The following is a 19,980-nucleotide window of genomic DNA, read 5'->3' on the forward strand; positions in this document are numbered from 1 at the left end:
CTCTTTTGACAACTAGCTAGAAAAAGGGTGGCCGTGCTCTCTACCAAACCATCTGACAGCATGTGCAGATCCCTATTCGCAAAACACTTTTTCCTCTGAGACATTTCAGTTTGAGCACCATCATACATGGCTTGCAGCAACTCAAGTAGCATGCCACTGGGTTTGGAATATGGCAACAGAGGCGTGTGTTCCAGTAGGTCCCCACAGTGATAAACACTTCCACTTCTCTGGTCATGTAATTGTTGGAAGATTGCCCCAACAATACAGTTGCAGAATTAATAAACGAGGTGAAGAGCAGGAGACCATGTGCGAACATTCGTCCCAGGCCTTGGGTTCAATGATAACACTTACCACCACACTAACAACAGAGGAGATTTTTGCCTTAGTGTTGGAACAGTCCAACCATCTCATATTATTCTTGCGGTCACAAGAAATGTTCAGTGGGAACCTTTTTCCATTTTGGAATAACTCAATCAACTGTCCTTTTTCCAATTGAAAACACTGATAAACTTTCTCCAAATAATGTGGCACAATGGCTTGCACTGCTGCTTACCAGCACCAGGGACCCAGGTTTGCTTTCAACCCTGGGTGTCTGTGTGGAGGTTGCATGTTCTCCCCATGTCTGCATGCATTTCCATCGAGTACTCTAATTTCCTCCAACAATCCAAAGATCTGCAGGTGAGGTGGTTTGGTCGTGCTAAATTTCCCTGGAGTATCCAGGGATGTACACGTAAGTGAATTAGCCATATAATGTAGCCATTGCACCAGAGAGCAGGTTTGGTTCCAACCTTGGCTGATTGAGTGGAGTTTACACATTCTCTTCATAGCTGCATTTCCTCCCACAGTCCAACTGTGTGTAAGTTAGGTAGATTGGCTATGCGAAAAAGATGACCCATTGTATCAAGGGATGAGTCGGTTAGCCATGGTTAAAAACCCCATGCAGGGTTATAGGATGGGTCTGGGTGAAATGCTCTTTAGAGGGTCAGTGCAGAAATGATGGGCCAACCGGGCACTTTTTGCACTATAGAAATTCTATTCTAGGACAAAATGTGTTTAGCCAATGCGTGAAAGAAGTATGGAGATCTGAAGGTGATATTTTCCATTATTTTCTTCTCTGGTAGAAACTGCCAGTAAATGTTTCTGTTTCTAAATCAGCAACAAACCCCAGTGAATGATATTCCTTGTCAATGGTTGCTCCAGGAGAGTTGATGTTTACGAGGTGACTGAAGAGACAGGATTAGACACTCGAAAGTTACAGGTGTGGAATTGACCAATCAGCTCATCATAGACCAAATACCCAAAGAGAGAATCTGAAGTCCTGCCCTGTCAGCTTTCCGTTATTTTGCAAGTGATTCAAAGATTTTTAGCTTTCACAATTGGAAGCGGAAGTCTCATCGATATGTTTGTTGATTTAAAAGGTATCAACATCTCTCTTTAGTCTGAAACTAAGGTTTTACCAGTTTGATTCAGGCTGTAGTTGCCTCCCATTCCATCTAGTAGACTCCCCTCACTCACTCCCTAAGTCACCACTCAGATGAATCATTGTGAATGTGTAAGGTTATTTTTTGCCAAGTGGATCATAACCCTATCGCAGATTGGCATTTGAGCTTTAATGGATGAAGGAACAATTTGTGTACAAGGTAACAATGCTCCATTTCCTCTGCATTGGTAATAATGATTACAGTACACTGTGTATAGCACCTGTAAGGTAAATAATGGTTTCATCTTGGTTTCCTGCCTTTGATCTTGATAATTGCAATAGATTCACCTAGCAGAAACTGTCCAACCTTTGCGTATCTGAACATTAATAATTAGTTTCAAGCTGCTAATGAGCTGCTAAACTACTTCTGCAGTGAGATATTTGTGAATCCAGCTGTTGAAACACATCCCAAAGCTGAGGAAACAAATCTGTTAACAGGAAGTGGGATGACCTCCTGAAACAGTTACGCATTCTATCAGAGGCAAATATTGACCAACTGTGCAGTTTGATCCCTGGCATCAGTCTTCACCGAATGCCTGCTTTAGCCGGGGAGTGGTGAATCTGTGAAATTCACTGCACCAGAAGGCAGTGGAGGTTAGGTCATTGAGTATATTTAAAACAGAGATAGATAGTTCTTCATTGCCAAGGGGATCAAAGGCTACAGGAAGAGAGTGGAAAAACAGAGTTGGAAAACCTATCAGCCATAATTGAATGGCGGAGCAGACTCGATGGGCCGAAAGGTCTAATTTGTGCTCCTATGTCTTGTGGCCTAGCATAATGCAGCCTCTCCTTGCCATAACAATCTACATATCCCTGCTCCTGCAGCAACCCTCCGACATCTTGTCTTGTGGCAATGATCACAGGCCTTGATAAATTTTACTGATCTCAGAAGAAATCAATGAAGCCATGGTGGCTCAGTGGTTAGCACTGCTACTTCACAGTGCTAAGGACCTGGGTTTGATTCCCACCTCAGATGACTGTCTATATAGAGTTTGCACATTTGCCCTGTGTCTGCGTGGGTTTCCTCTGGGCGCTCTAGTTTCCTCCCACAATCCAAAGATGTGCAGGTTAGGGTGGATTGGCCATGCTGAATTGCCCATAGTGCTAGGTGCATTCGTCAGGGGTAAATATAGGATCGGGGTGGGTTACCCTTTGGGTGGACATGTTACACTATATGGAACCTAATCTTAAAAAGCTGACTGCACTAACAGAGATGTTCTGCTGAATTATGTTGCAATTGATTAGTCAGCAGCAACTATGTGCTTTTACACTTCACATTTAATTTACAGCATTATGTAATTCATAAAAGCTACTGCTGTACTAAGTTCAGGTCTGCACACAGTCAGTGAACATAAACAGACTTTGTTGAACATAACTCCACACAGGTATCCTCCTGGAACCTGACCGATTCCCTTCCATGTGTTCTGCAGTCACTGTAACAGTTTTTTTCACCTGTGCTTTATAGCTTTGAGAGGAAAAGTGAACTTGACCCTCTATTTCACGAACACATTGTTTGAAAAGAAAACCTACTCCCTGCTGTTAGAAATGACTGATTTCTTCCTGAAGTGGCAGCTGAAGGTTCTGTCATTCGTAAATGTATTTCAGGTGGGTTCCTTCATGTTCAAAGTATTTGAATTTGGATGAGGATATCCACCTTTGCATCTAACTCTAAGAGTCTACTTGTTGAGTAAACATTGAGGTTTATTGCAATACTGCAACTATTTACAGATTATAGGAACATGAACGGAGAGAATGTTAGGGGGAGCTATCCCCAGGTCTGTCTCCAATAGGCTCCTTTAATTTATCAAAGTTTCCATGACATTACTGCACTCAATCATGTTTAACCTTTTCAATCCTATATGCAACAAAACAGAACTTTGGCAAGAGTGGGACACAATGTTCAAATCAATGAGAGCTTGGAAATGGGTGGTGCCATTACATTGTAAGAAAGACACCTCATGATCATGCTGACCAATATTTAAAAATGCACAAATCTCACTCCTGAGACAAACCACCAAACAAAACCTAAATACAATGTGTTGCTGTTACCTTTGAATGCCTGAGCTCTAAAGGTCACTCATTCAGCCAGTAACACGATACAATCATTTGAAGAATCTGAAAATGATGCACAAATCAGTGGAGGGTTTTTCTTTCTTTTTCAGTTATGTACAGGAATTTTATCAATGCACAATCATTTCCACTTGCTCATTGCTCTCATTGATATTCAGTCTTCCACTCTAGTCTATCATGTGTGCTGATAGAAGACTCAACCTAAGAGAAGAGCTTATTTTGCAATCTGCCAAACACTCTTCTCCTAACAAGTTAAAACCAAAGTTACCTTTTGTCTAACCTTTTGGTAGCGTGTTAGCTTACAAAGAAGTCATTTTTACTTCAAAATTATGTTGCAATGCTATCACTTAACCAGGTCACGCTGCTTTTGAGACAGGCTCCATTCACAAATTAATGTTAATGATGGAGATGGGGTGCAGTTACATCACATCCTATTTCCATTTGGAGGCTACTTGGATTTCAGAGTTTTGCACCTCATCTGTTGACTGCTGACACAAAGTGACTCCTATTCTTCTACAGGTCTCAACTAATATCTAGGAAAAGAAACAGCTGATTGATGCAAGTCTGCTGTTAAAATCGTGAAACAGAAGTGACTTAACTTCTTTGTTTGTATGGTAACAAATAATGTCAAGACAAATCTGTAACCTATTCAATCATGAGTGTTTGCATCATAAGGATCAAGCAGTCCTCTTGATGAATACCTCATCCACCATAGATGCAGAGTGACAGCAGTGTGTACCATCCACATGATGCACTGCAGTAACTCCCAAGCCTCCTTCGACAGCACCTTACAAACCCTTTAATGTCTAACACTGGAAGAATGAGGCAAATGTCTGGTAACATCAACACCTGCACATTTCCCTCCAAATCATCACCCTTCATTGTTGTGGCTCAAAAGCCACCAGTGGCTGAGTGGTTAGGTGCAGGTTGGGTGAATTGGCCATGCTAAATTTCCCACAGGTGCAATAGACGAGTAAAGGTTCGGGGAATGGGTCTGGATGGGTAACTCTTCGGAGGGTTGGTGTGGACTTGTTGGGCCAAAGGGCCTGTTTGCATACTGTAGGGAATCTAATCTGAAAAAGATCCTGGAACGCCACCCACACAGCACTATCGCCATGCCCCAACAACCCAAAGAGTGCAGCTATTCAAGAAGGCAGCTCCTCTGAGACAATTAGTGAAGAGCATCCAGCAAGCAACACACACATCTTGTGAACCAGTATGCATTTAACATCTAATCTCTTCTTTACCGTACTGTATCATGCAATAGGAAGAAAGCAGAACAGGGAACTGATAGAAGTGAAACTCACCATCATTTTTATTCAGGCAATGACAATGGAAAAAAATATATTAGTACATGGAATTAAAATTTTATAATCTGTTTTTTTTTGTAGTTACAACTTTAAAAATCTTCATTGAACCATAACATATAAAAAGACAAATATATCTGTGTATAAAAACTATGCAGGTGAAGGGTTTTCCCCAAGTGAAAAGCAGCTTAACATGGCCAAGGCAAATTGTTGGAGGAATAATGGAGGAACATCAGAGCTGGTGCAAGTTACTCAGACAAGTCACAAGGGAAAACAACACACTAAAAGGAATTGTACTTGAATCACCATAAGCTCATTTCCACTGGCACAACCACAATATCAGAAAGTTATTAATGCAGGCAGAACAAAAGTTCAAGAAAATCTCTCACTGAATTGCAGGCTTCAACCTGCGGGGGTGATTCTACAGTCAATATGCAGCTGTATGTCATTTTATGCCATTGTTGTAAAAGACAGGACAGGGAGTTAAAAAGACAAGACTCCAGAAAGAGAATTTAAATATATGCACTTTTTATCAGCCAGTGTCAGGGTGATAACATTCTCTAATTAGCAGTAAACAAATATTGTTCAGCGTACAAAGAGTTTTGTGCGTTCAAAATCCTGTTACACTATTGAGAGGACAGCACCTGCTGGAACCGTGAATGTGTTGTGTGATCTCGTGTGAGGAAGTGTTGCTTACTTGACAGAAGCCATTCGCAAGAAGGGTCAGTGTGCAACATTGGTGTGTGCCAACATCTCAAAACCTTAAACCCAGGTTTGCAAAACCCCTGAGCATCAAAATGGTGAGCATCCTGAGAGGAAGAAAATGATTCTTCACTTCAACTCTGGAATTAAATACTTCTGGGTACACCTGTGTCCCATCTACAAGCACACTGTCCCACTTCATATCTGCACAAAAGACAATGCACAATCTCGATCAGAATTTATTTTACCAGTGGCCTGACACTTCCTGGTTTCATACCCAAACTGTTGAGTTCAAGACCCTGGGTTTGCTTTAATTTGGGTCCTCAAAGCTAACAGGCCTGGAGAAGATAAGCTTGGATCTAATCTGAAGATAAAGTTTTGCCACAGTCCTTTACTAGTTCTCGTGAAGCTCTGGTAATGCTGACATGAATGGGAGACCCAAATCCACACTGGTCTCCTCAGATTCCCCATTGAGTCTGCATGCCCACACAGAATTTCAACACTTGTTCAAGATGATTTGCATGAAATCACTACTGCTTTGAAGAAAAAAATACATTATTGGCATTGAGAGCACTGATTAATGAGTACCTAATTTTACATGGGAAGCCAGTGCATTGTCCAAATATGGCAATGATTGGGTGGAAGACACAAACAACTCATTTCTTCTATTCAACCCAACATTTGAGAGATTAGACTGTCAGGAAGAACTCAAACAAAAAACATGGCACTGACTGTCAAAGCTCTCATTTCAGAAAAGTGAACCTTGAGAGCTGTGACATTGAAACATTCCACTGAAGAAGGCCATCTCTCTCAGTCTAGGTTAACCATCAGTTGGAGCAAACTGCAGGAAGCATAACTGAAGATAAAAGGCTGGCACCATAATTACACGTAGTAACTGGATGGCACCTTTAAGCATTCTATATTTAGTTGAAGTTTTAAATACCGCTGGGTGACAAAGATGAGGATGATGTGTTGGCAAAGCAAATTACATGTCAGAAAATGGGCGCCGCCAACTGTGGGAATGTTTTGGCAACTTTTTGTATTTGTGCAGTAAACAGTGCATGAAGACAGATCCATATGTGCTGTGCAGACTACTGGGTGTTGCCACTTCAGGGGCGAGATGCATTAGAGTTGGATATTATTTCTAAGTAAGGCAGCGTGCTGTAGGAACAAAGGTCTGCAGGAAGCTTTATCGTGCAATGTCCATTTTTGGGTTTGCAGCCTTCATTCAGTTTTCCCTAGCTTGGCAATCAGCTCGTCACAAATCTTGGTCAGTTCCTCAATCTCTTGGTTCTGTGAAAGAAGAGAAACATGATTTTTTTTGGCAACCTGTTCGAAACCAGATAAGCTGTTCACACTTTTAGGTTTGTACCTCACCGTTTCCATTTGGAAGTGAGTAAACTGTCCTGCTGGAGTGACACAATGTCATGCGCCTGGACATTTCTTGTCTCAATCATGTTCCCAATGATTAACCAGTAAGTGCAGAGAGCACTATAAATGGTCTCATCACTTGTGAATATTGCAGAGCAAAACTTCACAATGTTGGCTTTGATTCCAGCTACAACCCATGTGAACATGCAGCCTGGAATTGTTCAGTTGGTTCCTATCAAGTAAGATGCCAGAAATTTATCAACACCCAAAAAACAGACAAAAGATCAGCAAAAGGGAGCGCTTCATGAAGAAATTAAATCAGGGTCTTTATGCTGTCCCTAAAATTTCACTATACCATACGCTCATTAAAGCTGACAGCATAGTCAGTAAGACTCAGTGGACACTAGTGTCCCTTCCTTTGGATCCCTACACACCCACATCATGCCGAGGTTGAGGCTGGGATACTCATGCTTCCCACCTATTCAACAAGACAGTGCTTTTTCCAAAAACTGAATCAAGGTTTCAAAGTTTTATGACCCCTGTAGTGAAGAGGGTGCGGAGGGATTGGGAGGGAGATCTGAGAGTGTGGGAACATGTCTACTTGAGCTGTAGTACAGTTATTCTGCCACTGCCAGAGATCCACAGTAGACACTCATAGCTTGCAACCTCAAAATTCCAGCTCATGTCCCCAGTTTGGGGTCCTGAACCCCACTCTGGGAAGGCTTGCTGTACAATTGTGCTTTGGTGCTGTAACCTCCAAACCATCATTTGCTTTACCTTCTGCTGAATTGTCCTTTCCATGGAATCCACTTTCATTTGTTCCTTTCGCAAGCTGGCTTGCAGGGCTGCTCCCTCTGCATTGGCCTTAGCACGCACTTGGGCGATCTCCTCATTGGCCCTGCAAATTGGTCAGGACAGTGAGTGAGCGGACTGGGCAGCAAAACAGCACTGGAACATACAAGACCTCTACCATGAGCCCTCACAATAACAAACTCATGATGACAGATTTTTAATTCCTTTGTACCGGCCTTTCACCATCACAGGTCTGTGTCATTGTTTTAAGAGGTTCCACAGCTGGCACTGAGCTCGACCAGAACTGCAACTTAGAAGTAACTGATACCAATGCCTTTCGCTGTCCTTGCCTATAGTACAGTGGAGATAGTTAAACAATAAAGAACCGAGGAGTACACAGCCTGTGGGAAAGGGACAACATATTCACCTGCAATGGTTCTCTCTCATGGCACTGCCTGCATAGCCACAGCGGAACAACTGCAACTTACCCCAGTCCATCGAGTGAGAATGGAGAGAAGATAGTGCAATCTGGCCATCAAACATGACATTATTGCAATAGTAATGTTGTGCTGACCTAGTCCTGAATGTCATGGAGTCCCTAAAACACTGGAATGCTGACCGGTCCTGGACAGGACATGAGGCAACAGTAAAGTGTATAACCTAACTGCATGAGAAGCACCTAACCACATTTTTGGAAATGAATAGAGCTTCTGAAAATGGATAACATTAATTGGTTTGAGGGAACCACTCTCATACTGACGTCAACACCAGCAAACTCTGTTCTGTTGTATCACTCCCAAGTTTAGTCGTTCTAAACGTTTGATTTTAATTTATGAAGTAATGGAAAGCAAGCTGAATAAATATTACTTTAAAATAACTCCAGTTGAAACAGCCCATTACATTCGTGGCTGCGAAGCTGCCCCTATTGCATTTGAGTTCTCTTCAAGATCGTATTTGCGAGTCACAAATTAGCAATTAACACCAAGAATATCAGAATTTCTGAAGTTAAGCATTTACGAAATTTTTTGGAGGCAGGTTTTGGGAAGGTGCCATTACAAGCCTGACTGAAGTGATTTGGCACAAACAAATTGTGTTCCACGGGCCATTCCGCAAGACCATGATAATTGCTAGTTTCTAATTTACTCCCTACATGTGGAATAAGGAAATAAAATAACTTGTTGCTCAGCAACAAGTTCCACATGAAATGAAACAGAAATGGTGAGAAATACATTGAACTGTGAAACTACCTTGTGGTACAATACTTGTGTTATGGTGGGGAATGGGGTGAAATCCCTTGTGGAACCTTTATACAAGGGAGAATGCCTGCTCTACAGATTCACGGATCCTCTTTAGGTTGGAGCTTCCCAGACTAAGAGTGTCTTTGGGGCTTAGGAGAAGAATGTGTTGGGAATAATGTGTTGGCCTGTTAATTCCCATCCTTCAGTACTTTAGGAAGATAAGTTCAGTATCAGTCAAAGGGTTGGATACTGAACCGAGGGCAAGAGATTTTGCCCCTTTGGAATAATGCGATCAGGTTCACATTCTTATTTTCTACATCAATGACCATCATGATTTCAAACTCCAACATTTTGAGTGAAGTAATTTGTTCCAGAATGGAGCACAAAATGGGAATGCCACATACTTCAGAACCCGAGGCCCAAGTCACACAGATCATTGTGGAGTTATTTCAATTTGAAAGTAAATTTTTCAGAGGCTGTTATCCTATTACCAAATCACACAGGAGCTGTACTTGACCACAGTGCAGTTTTGTATAGACTCAGCTCTCAGAGTGTCAATATCTATGACATTGGCCCTTTTTATCTGTCAGCCAGGGCTCCCTGATTAAACCAGATTACCAGTCCCAATCAAGGAACTCAGATTCTATGAGTTCCAATTGGCTGATCTCATTGTAATCACAACAAAAATATCTTGCCTTTGCAAGTAGTTTTTCCTCAAGTAAAACATACAACTAATAAGCCTCAACTTTCATTCTGATATGTGTCAGCACCAAATATGTAAAAATCAAAGCAGTGGTGAAGTTAGTGAGCAAGAGATTGGAAGATTGAAGGATATCTGTAAAAATGAAAACACACATAAGCTAGAGGAAAAGACTGAACTTCACTCATGAGTTATTTTGTTCTGGGTAGAAGTGTTCTGGTCTCTCCAAGTATAGCTGCTCACTCTTAAGTTGCAGGAATGTGCATTATGGGCTGAGACCTACTTGTAACTGCACTAAGAATTTCACAAGATATTTCTCTTGTACCTTGGTGACCAGAGGACAGAAAAAACTTCCGTTTCAAACTGAAATGTGGTTGGGTTGGATTCACTTGTCAATGTTAGAAATGCAAGGAGTTATCTCCTCGACTCATCTGCACTGTTTCCATGCCTCAATGACTCTTCATACTCAGTAACTTCAAGCAGATGCAACTCCTTGGTGTTTTTTCTCTCTCTCCCCCTCTCTCTGAACTGGACTCAAAACATTGACTCAGTCTACAGATGCTACCAGGCCTGCAGAGTTGCTTCAGCACTTTCAGTTTTTAGTGATGTTGGATAGCTCTGCTGCCCAAATCCTATCCCACACTGAGTACTAATCAGCCAGCCCACACATCCTGTTCCAATTGTCCAAACAGAGCTGGACTCGGGGTTGACCATCCTTTTACCCTTTCATTTTGGCCTCTCCCTTAGCTGTCCAGGCTGCATGCTTTGTAACTCATCCTCTCCACCTCTTTTCGATCCTTTCTTCAACTCCATTTCTGTGACCAAGCTTTCAAATGCACCTCCTGTCTTTCTTTAGTTCTCATGTTTATTTTGTTTAAATTGTGCCTTTGTGTGACACTTTGGGCATGTTTCTCGAAGTTGTGTCTCCAAGTACTGCTCAGCCAGGCTTGCAAGCTAACATGATTTACAGCAGCCTTGTGCCTCAGTAGTTAGCACTGCTGCCTCACAGCACCAGGGACCCAGGTTCGATTGCAGCCTCGGGCTACTGGCTGTGTGGAGTTTGCACATTCTCCCCGTGCACGTGTGGGATTCCTCTGGGTGCTCCAGTTTCCTCCCACAATCCAAAGATGCGCAGGTTAGGTGAATTGGCCATGCTGAATTGCCCATAGTATTCAGGGGTCTGTAGGCGCATTAGTTACGGGTAAATATAAGATAATAGGGTAGGCATCTGGGTGGATTACTCTTCGAAGGGTCATTGTGGACTTGTTAGGCTGAAGGACCTGTTTCCATAATCTATAATTATGTCAACCTTGATGACAAGAATCTCATGTAATGGTGTACCCTGCAGTGATATGTCAGACTTACTTGTCTAGTTTTTCTTCAGCATGGAGTTTAAGAGCTTGGTATCTTTGCTCCTCTTGTTTGACTCTAGCCAAGTAATCTTGGGCACATTTCTTCAATACTTCTTCATTCTTTCAGACACAAGACAGAAAAGAAGTTAGTTTCTAAAAGAGAGTGTATTTTTTTTTCTAACATCCCCACTGGCAGTTTTTTTTTAATCATTTTTAGCTCGTGACTTAAGAAACATAAAAGCGATGTGCACCTTCTTGAATCCCTCTAGTACACTCTTCATGTTCTCGTATCTCCTGAAAAGATCTGATAAGGACCTCTCCACTGAATTAAGATCTGCCAAAGCCTGGTCCTTTTCTGTAATCAGCTGCTGAATGGATGTCTGAGAAACCATTTTGTTCTTTTGTTCATCTTCTGTGAGAATAAGAACAGTTGAATAGTCATAGGGAAGACTCAAATTTATATGTACTTGAGTTTAAAAACTTGGGGTAGAAGTCTAACTTGGATGGTGACGCAAAATGGGCTGTATCTGATCAGCATCTGATATTTAATTAGACTGTAAGCAAATCAAATTTTCAGGCATGAAACAGTTGGCCATTCTAACAAGCATCAATGTAGCACCACTAATGCAGACAAATTTCTGGACCATGATACTGACAGGTATTCCTCTGCCCATTGAAATATAGATTCGGAAATGCAAGAGCAGGTCTATAGTATGTTCTATGGCTCAACAGTTTCTACTTCTAAATCAAAAACTGAAGATGAAGAAGCTGACATACACTTCTGAAGTGCAAACATATTTCTCACTGTAGATTGTCAGTAAAACCACAAATCTCTAGCAGGAAAAGTGTTTCTATTGATCAACCAAGAATTTGGAAGGCAGTGAGGATTGCATTGAAACCTGGAGAATTAAGTTTGAAGCTTTTATCAAGAAAGGAGAAATATGTCCTGACCTATTGGTCAGTGATGATACTTCCCCAGGAAACTGAAAGGAGCTCAGTTCTTTAACACACCCTTTAACCACAAAAAGAAACCATCACAAAAGCACTCCTCATTCCCTTCCAGCTCCACTCTGTGCTCAAAGAGGAACTTGAGCCGAAGGACATGATTTCATTGGCTATCAACCAAGGTGCGAGAGTGTGTCATTGTATTATCAGCAAAGGTACAAAGTGGCATTGATTCCTTCCTATGAAGGCAAAATAACTTCAATACTACTCTACTCTTTTCCTTGCAGAAATCTTAAAATGGATGAAGTTAATTAAAGTCATTTAATAGTGCACTAAATGAATCAAACTAAGAAATGGAAGACATACCAATCATCTGTGCAATGGTTTTTTCATACTCCGCAACAATCCTTCTGTAAGAAAATGGAACAAAGAATTAGTTGATTGATTTTCTAATTGGAAAGTACCTTTTAAAGCATTGATCTCAAAAGTCTGTCAATTTTCTTTTGATACTTGAGGCCAAATGTAATGTAAGTGTGCTTTAATTGCATGTTGGCCTTTTCTGAGTGATGAACTCTGCTTGAAAGTTTAACAGTTAGTTGAGATTTGTGATCAAAAGCAAGGGCTTTAGGAGGAAACAATTCTCAATTTTGTTCTTTTTTTCTGTCAGATGTATTTCACCCATGAAAGAAATAAGTGAATCAAGCCAAGAAAGCTTTTTTTTTAAAAAAGCAAAGGTTACACCTCGTCACAATCAAATGATTCAAAATATTTCTTGAGATGAAGAATCTTAATAAGCCTTAAAGCCATTAAAGAAGTAACAATTCTGAAAGAAATGATGATTTTTGTTCAAAACTATCTTCACAATTTCAAAAAAAATCTTTAGGCTCCGAAAAACTAAGTTGGTCCAAACCAAGAGCTTAAAGTTGGCTAAGTCCCCAGGGCCCTGTGGTATCTACCTTAGGATATTGACAGAGACAAGAGAGGAGATTGCTGGGCCTTGACCAAGATCTTTGTATCCTTGCCAGCCACTGGAGAGATCCCGGAGGACTGACAAGTAGCTAATATTGTTCCTCTGTTCATGAGGGGAAATAGGGATAATCCAGGAAGCTGCAGACTGATGTGTCTCACATCATTGATTGGGAAACTATAGAAGGAAATTTTTAGGAATAAGATTTACACACATTTGGAAAAGCATTGTCTAATCAGGGACTTTCAACATGGCTTTGTGTAGGGCAGTTCATGTCTTACGAACTTGACTAAATTTCTCGAGATGGTGACAAAGATGATTGATGAGGGTAGAACAGTGGATGTTGTTTACAGTGATTTTAGGAAGGCTTTCGACACTATCACTCATGGTAGGTTCATCCAGAAGATTAAGATGCATGTGATGTACAGTGATTTGACTGTGTGGATTCAGAATTGACTTGTCCACAGAGACAGAGAGTAACGATGGAAGGGTGTTTTTCAGGTTGGAGGGCTGGGACTAGTGGTGTTCAACAGGGATCCGTACTGGGACCTCTGTTGTTTGTGATATATATTAATGATTTGGATGGGTTAATAAGTTTACAGACGATACAAAGATCAGTGGACTTGTGGAGAGTGTAGGATATTATCAAAGGATACAGCAGGATACAGATCAATTGCAGACATGATTGGAGAAATGACAGATAGAGGAAGCGTGCGGTGCTGCACTTTGTGAGATCAAATGTTAATGGCAGTATCCTGAAGAGCACTGATACACAGAGGGATCTTGAGGGTTCAAGTCCAGAGCTCCCTTAAAGTGGCCATGCAAGTAGATAGGGTGGTAAAGAAGTCATATGGCCTGCTTGCCTTTATTGGTCGGGGAATGGAGTACAAGAGTCAGAATATCTTGTTGTAGCTTGATCATACTTTGGTGAGGCCACACTTAAAGGACTGCATTCAATTTTAGTTGCCACATTCCAGGATGGATGTGGAGACTTTGGACAGAATACAGAAGATGTATACCAGGATGGTCCCTGGATCAGAGGGTATGAGCCAAAAGGAAAGGTTAGAAAAACTCAGACTGTTTTCTCTTGAGCAGCAGATGCTGAGGGGAGACTTGGTAAAAGTCTATAAAATTATGAGTTGCATGGATAAGGTTGATGGTCAGAACATTTTCCAGGAGTTGAAATGTCTAATGCTTGGGGCATGTATTTAAGAGGAGAGGGAGAAAGTTCAAAGGAGATGTGAGGGGCAATCTTTTTATACAAAGAGTGGTAAGATTCTAAAATGCACAGCCCAGGAGTGGTGGTGGAGATTGATAAGGTAAGGGCATTTAAGGGACTTTTAGATAAACACATGAATACGTGAGGAATGGTGGGATATGGACCAAGGGCAGGCAGAAGGGATTCATTTCATTTGACATCATATTCAGCACAACATTGTGGGCCAACTGGCCCATTCCTGTGTTGTACTGTTCTATGTTCTAAATACAATAGTTGTCTAAAGTATTTCACAATGTCTCAGTTCTGGGCTTATTGTTTTTCTTGTATCTGCAACAAATTTGGAATGCCATAAGATAAACAAAAGATTGGAATGGCAAGATCTTCCCAGCATACTTTCTGTGGTGTATTGCCTAATATGGTGCACTGTCAAATTAAAAGTCCAAACTTATGACATGATGATATCATTGGACATTTTGGAGGGGGAACAGTCTTTCTCACAGATTACCAAACGGTGAGGAGAAGCCAATAGTTTTTGCATCAAGACGTGCAACATAGCAGAAATGAACTAGGCACAGATCAAGAAAAAAGCTCCAGGAAGCATTATTGGCATGAGATGATCCCACCAATAACTACAGTTTGGAGTTTACCCTGCTATAATAGAGCACAGAACAGTGACCACAATATTTGGCCTCGTACAGGATACCTTTGCTCGCAATGAACCGTCTGTAGAGATGGGTGTTGCTGCTACAGGTTCACACTTAGACAATTCCGTGTTGTGTGGGATTGATGATGCACTGTCTAGATTACCGATGCCAAATGAGTCAACTACAAACAGTCCTGATGTAGGTATTTTCTACCTCAAACAAGTAGAAAACATTCTAGGAATGGCAGGATAACTAAAGAAGTCCATTGGAAATCATCCACTGCTATCCCACGAGGTGGACATGGGACTTCATGACAAGGTCAAGGATTTACCCGAGACTGAAGCCACTTGTCACTTGGAAAAGAGAACTATCCACTCAAGCTGGATGTCTCCTATGAGAAATGAGGGCCATCATTCCAGCACATCTAAGGAAATGTGGTGTTAAATCAACTACACACTGAGGCATCATCAGAATGAAGGAGATAGTCAGAAGCTGTATCTGGTAGCCAGGACATTGATTTGCAGAAACTACCCATGACACAAGATACTGACGACCGGAAACAACAGAATCTGGTTTCGTACTAAGTAGTAATGATAAGCAATAGGCAAACACAGTCCCACACTACAACTGGAAATCAAACGTGACTCCCCTTTCTCATGTGTCATTCATGGAAAGCAAATGTTGATGCAATTGCCCTCAACAAAATGGTGGCGTGAGATATGTTTTAGAATATGTCTATAAAACTAGGCCATTTCAGAAGGCAGTTCACAATCAATCATCCAGCTGTATGTCTGCAGTCACAGTGAACTCAGATTGAATAAGGATTGCAGATTGCTATCCTAAAGGGACAGTGGAAAACAGACCAGTGTTTACACTAATTCAGTCAATAGGAGTTCACCACTGCTGATACTAACTTTTCAATTATGAACAAATGCCATCTGTGCCTGGCAAAAGCTTTAGGATCCTAGAACAACATTGTGGTGATATCACAGAGCTGCTCAGGTTCTCTGATTTTGCCAAAGATTGTCACGAGGTAGACAAACAGGAGGCTGGAAGGACACAGCAAGCCAGGCAGCATCACGAAGGGGAGAAGTCAACTTCTCCACTTCCTGATGCTGCCTGGCTTGCTGTGTTGTTCCAGCCTCCTGTTTGTCTACCTTGGTTCCAGCATCTGCAGTTTTTTTGTCTCGAACCAAGATTGTCACTAGTCACTCCCAGCGTTCATTCATTTGATACAATGTTTAGGGTTCTGACAGATTGAGGAGTTTGGTCAATGTATAATTTACACTGAGCCAGATCTGTTGAATCGAGATGAACACATCCACCTTACAGTTACCAGGTACAATGAAGGTTTTTCTGTGCTCCTATATCCATGTTAACTGATGCAGAGAGATCATACAACTTCTGATTCAACCTAGTGGGGACACCACCCACAGAAGTCAGAATCAAATGTGGCTCTCTACAAATAACTGAAAACTTTCCCACCCTGCCTCTCTTTCAAACGGAGCGCTTTTTATTTAGCATTAAGTTCACTGAGAAATAGTACCCAAATGACAAGATACTGAAGAAAACTGTGCATCTCAACTGTCAAAAAGAAAACAAAGTCAAATAAATTTTCATTTTATAATGGAATAAACCACGTGTTGTTCAACTTTTGGTGTCTTACCTCATTTCAATGACTTCTTGTCGACTGTCTTCATATTTTTGTTTCCATTCATTTGCCTCTAGTTCCTTAGCTGCAATCTGTAAAAAAGAAATAATGTGTCATGCATATCTATTCCAGATTACTTGGTGGTTGAGCATAGTGACACAGAAAGCAGCTTAACAACAGCAACTCCCAATGTCCATCAGTTCCTGATCTTCATTGATCCATCTCAGAAATAAGTCAAGCCCAAGCCTTTGACCACCTTTCACCATCTGCTCCCTCCAGGTTCCCTACCTCACTGCACCTTCGAAATGAGAAGGTATTCCCATCTTGACGCACAGTTCCAAAAGACTGTAGACACCGGAGGTCCAGAACAAAAAAACAGTGTTGGAGAAATTAAACAGGTCTGGCAGCATCTTTAAAGAAGAGAAACAGAGCTCACATTGAGTCTGATGTGATCCTTCTTTGGAACTGAACGGGTGTGGAAATGCAGTGGATTTTCTACTTTTCACAAGAGGAAAGGTCAGAGAGTGAGAGAGATAAGAGATCAAAGATGATCCACAACAAAAGGAAAGGGAACACTTTGGCCAAGTGAAGGGACAAAGCATAGATCCAAGGAGGTATTCGCGGCATAATGAAGGTCAGCTCTGACTGAGAGAAAGAAAAGAACACAAAACATGGAAACCAGAGACAGAAAGTGGGAGACAGAAATAGTCAAAATTGGAGGACAGTGTTCACAGTTTGAAGTTATAAAGTCATATAGCATGGAAACAGAGTGTTCAGTCTAACCAATCCATGTCGACCATGATCCCAAACTAAACTAGTTACACCTGCCCACACTTGGTCCATATCCCTCCAAACATTGCTAATTAATGTCATTATCTAAATGTATTTTAAACGTTGCAACTGTACCTTAATCCACCAGTTCTTCTGGTAGCTCATTTCACACACACATGCCTCTCATGGCTTTTTCCTCTCACCTTAAAAAATGTGTCCCCATTCTTGAAATCCCCCATCTCATTCATCTTATCTCCACCCCGCAGCATTTTATAAATCTCTATAATGTCACCCCTTAGCCTCCTACACTGCAGTGAAAAAAGTCCCAGCCTATTCAGGCTCTCCATGTCACTCAAACCCTCTATTCCCAGCAACATCCGGAGAAATTTTTTCTGAACATGCTCTCCAGCTTAATAATATCCTTCCCATAACAGGGCAATCAGAATTGGTTAAATTCTGCGTTGAGTCCTGAAGTTAGAAAGCACCTCAGTGGAAAATGTGGTTCTCTTCCTCCAGTTTGTGTTAGTTTCATAGGCCGAGGACTCTAACACACATACGGATTAGAATTCAGGGTTTCCAGTGGCTTGTGTACCACACTACCCTCCCCTGTGTGGAAATGGACAGGAGTGGAGTTACCAGGAGAGGGCAGCTGAGGGACAGAGAAACTTCAAACCTGGACCCTAAACCTTGGTGAGAAAAAAGGCAGATCACAGAAGACAACTGGATAACATGCCAGATTGTCTGTTCCTGCTTTTGGCATCTCTACAAATGTGACAGCTTGGATTTAAATCATTTTTAACAGAGTAAAATGTTGCCATCACGGCACAGGAACAAACTAAATTTGACACCACAGACTGCTGATAATTCACATGAACAAAATTATAATGCTTTCAGGACCATTCTGAAGGAGGAGACAGGGAGGTGGAGAGCCAGAGGGCCTTGGCAACTGAAGGTCTGTCACTGGGATGTGCAAGAGATTGCAAATTAAGAACAGAAATCTCAGAGCATCTTAAGGCAGGGCACCATCAATTTGACTGCTATCTGAAAACAGGGACGAGAATTCTTGTCTGCATTACAAAACAGAGTCAATGAAGGTCTGCAAGCTCAGATGTGACAGGAGAACAGGAGTCAGTGCAAGTCAAGTATGGACAGAGTTTGGGGGAGCTCCAATGAATGGAGCCTATAATGTGTCTGGATCATCAAAGATTGAAGGAACAAAGGCATGAGTGACTATTCCAGCAGGAGACAAGATCTATTGCCCAATTTTCCAAAAACCTCTTCTGGGAATGTGGTCGTCACTGGCTGGGCCAACATTTATTTCTCATCTCAACTTGCGCTGGGAAGGTGGTGATGATGGAACTGCTGCTGTCCATGGGAGTGCAAGGACAACTATAGTGCTGGTAAGGAAGCAGGTTCAGACTTCGACCAAGCAACACTGAACAAATGGCATTCGAGTTCCACGATGGTAGGTGACTGAACACTCAAGACAAACTAATGAAACACCATTTCCACTTACAGCAAGTAACTGGATGGAAATCAGGAACAAGGAATTTGCCCAATTGTTTCATGTCTCTGACCATGGGGTTAACTATACTGATTTCAGGTCAGCAGGGTTGAACTGAAACTCTGCTGGTTTTTATTTTAAATGCCCAGGATCAAAGCAAGGGAGGATTTTTTTAACCCCCCCAGAAAATTCCCAGAATTAAGTGAAGGGACTGTGTGACTGATAATATTTCAATGTTTGGTTGATCTGTGAACATCAACAACTACCCATTTGAGTCAGAACGTGGTCAGTCTTCAAAAACATCAAATTCCCCTCAAAAGCCCAGATCTGCTGTGAACAATCCTCAAGATTTCCTGTGAAAAAAGTCATTGGCTTCACATTGCTGACCAGTCACTAACCCAATGGACACCAATGGTTTATCAATAAAGCCAAAGAAATTAGAGGCATCACCTCTTCTCTGATTAAACTCAGGACAGCGGTCTTGTCTGCCTGGATGTTGTTCAGCTCGTTGCCCACTGACCCTTCCATCTCACTCAGAAGTGCTTTAAACGAGAGGATGCTTTCCATGCTGCACACCCCAGGGGCTGGAATTTGCTGAAGAGAAAGTAAACACTTGTCACCTCAATGCCCCTCTTCATCAACATCCTATAGTTTGAATAATTCACAACTGAACAGTCAGTCAATTGGTTGGGCTGCTAACTCTCCAAGGATTTGCCTGGAGTCTTCACAAATTGCATCCAGAACTCTGCTGCGAGGAATCCAGGACCAAAGGTGATATTTCTTACAAATTCTTCTTAATGCAATTATTGAATCCCAACCGTGTGGAAGCATGCATTTCGGCCCGTCGAGTCCACACTGACTCAAACCAGATCCCCCGCCCACTTTATCCCTGTAACCCTGCATTTTCCCCATGGCTAACCCACCTAAGCCTGCACATCCCTGAACACTATAGGCAATTCAGCATGGCCAATCCATCCTAACCTGCACATCCTTGGATTGTGGGAGGAAACTGGAGTAACCCAGAGGAAACCGACACAGACACGGGGAGGATGTGCAAACTCCACACAGACAGACCTCACCTAAGGGTGGAATCAAACCTGGATCCCTGGCGCTTTGAGGCAACAGTGCGAACCATTGAACCATGATGCCGCCCTCTTCCATGAGTTGTCACTGGCATTGCTGCTTATCCTAATTGTCCCATTAATGGAATTCTTTTCTAGACCATTTCAGAGAGCAGTTAACAGTCTACCAAAATTGTGGTGGGTCT

The 19,980-nt window shown here is 41.8% G+C and overlaps 1 protein-coding gene across 5 annotated transcripts in view; it reads right to left on the reverse strand.

The window, feature by feature from the left end:
• Positions 1 to 4,876: 4,876 nt before the first annotated feature.
• The window catches only part of tacc1 (transforming, acidic coiled-coil containing protein 1), a 175,082-nt gene continuing 159,978 nt past the window's right edge, over positions 4,877 to 19,980 (reverse strand). For 4 of the 5 annotated variants that reach the window (XM_060856721.1, XM_060856718.1, XM_060856717.1 and 1 more), the window contains 7 exons: positions 19,164 to 19,307; positions 16,454 to 16,530; positions 12,324 to 12,367; positions 11,264 to 11,424; positions 11,026 to 11,132; positions 7,708 to 7,828; positions 4,877 to 6,852 (listed from right to left, as the gene is read on the reverse strand). In XM_060856721.1, coding sequence (XP_060712704.1) covers positions 6,784 to 6,852; positions 7,708 to 7,828; positions 11,026 to 11,132; positions 11,264 to 11,424; positions 12,324 to 12,367; positions 16,454 to 16,530; positions 19,164 to 19,307 — 723 coding nt within the window. In that variant the 3' untranslated portion in view covers positions 4,877 to 6,783. The remainder of the gene's footprint in view (positions 6,853 to 7,707; positions 7,829 to 11,025; positions 11,133 to 11,263; positions 11,425 to 12,323; positions 12,368 to 16,453; positions 16,531 to 19,163; positions 19,308 to 19,980) is intronic. The other variant, XM_060856720.1, reaches the window with a different exon arrangement.

The sequence above is a fragment of the Hemiscyllium ocellatum genome, chromosome 48, assembly GCF_020745735.1.
Source record: "Hemiscyllium ocellatum isolate sHemOce1 chromosome 48, sHemOce1.pat.X.cur, whole genome shotgun sequence".
NCBI lineage: Eukaryota > Metazoa > Chordata > Chondrichthyes > Orectolobiformes > Hemiscylliidae > Hemiscyllium > Hemiscyllium ocellatum.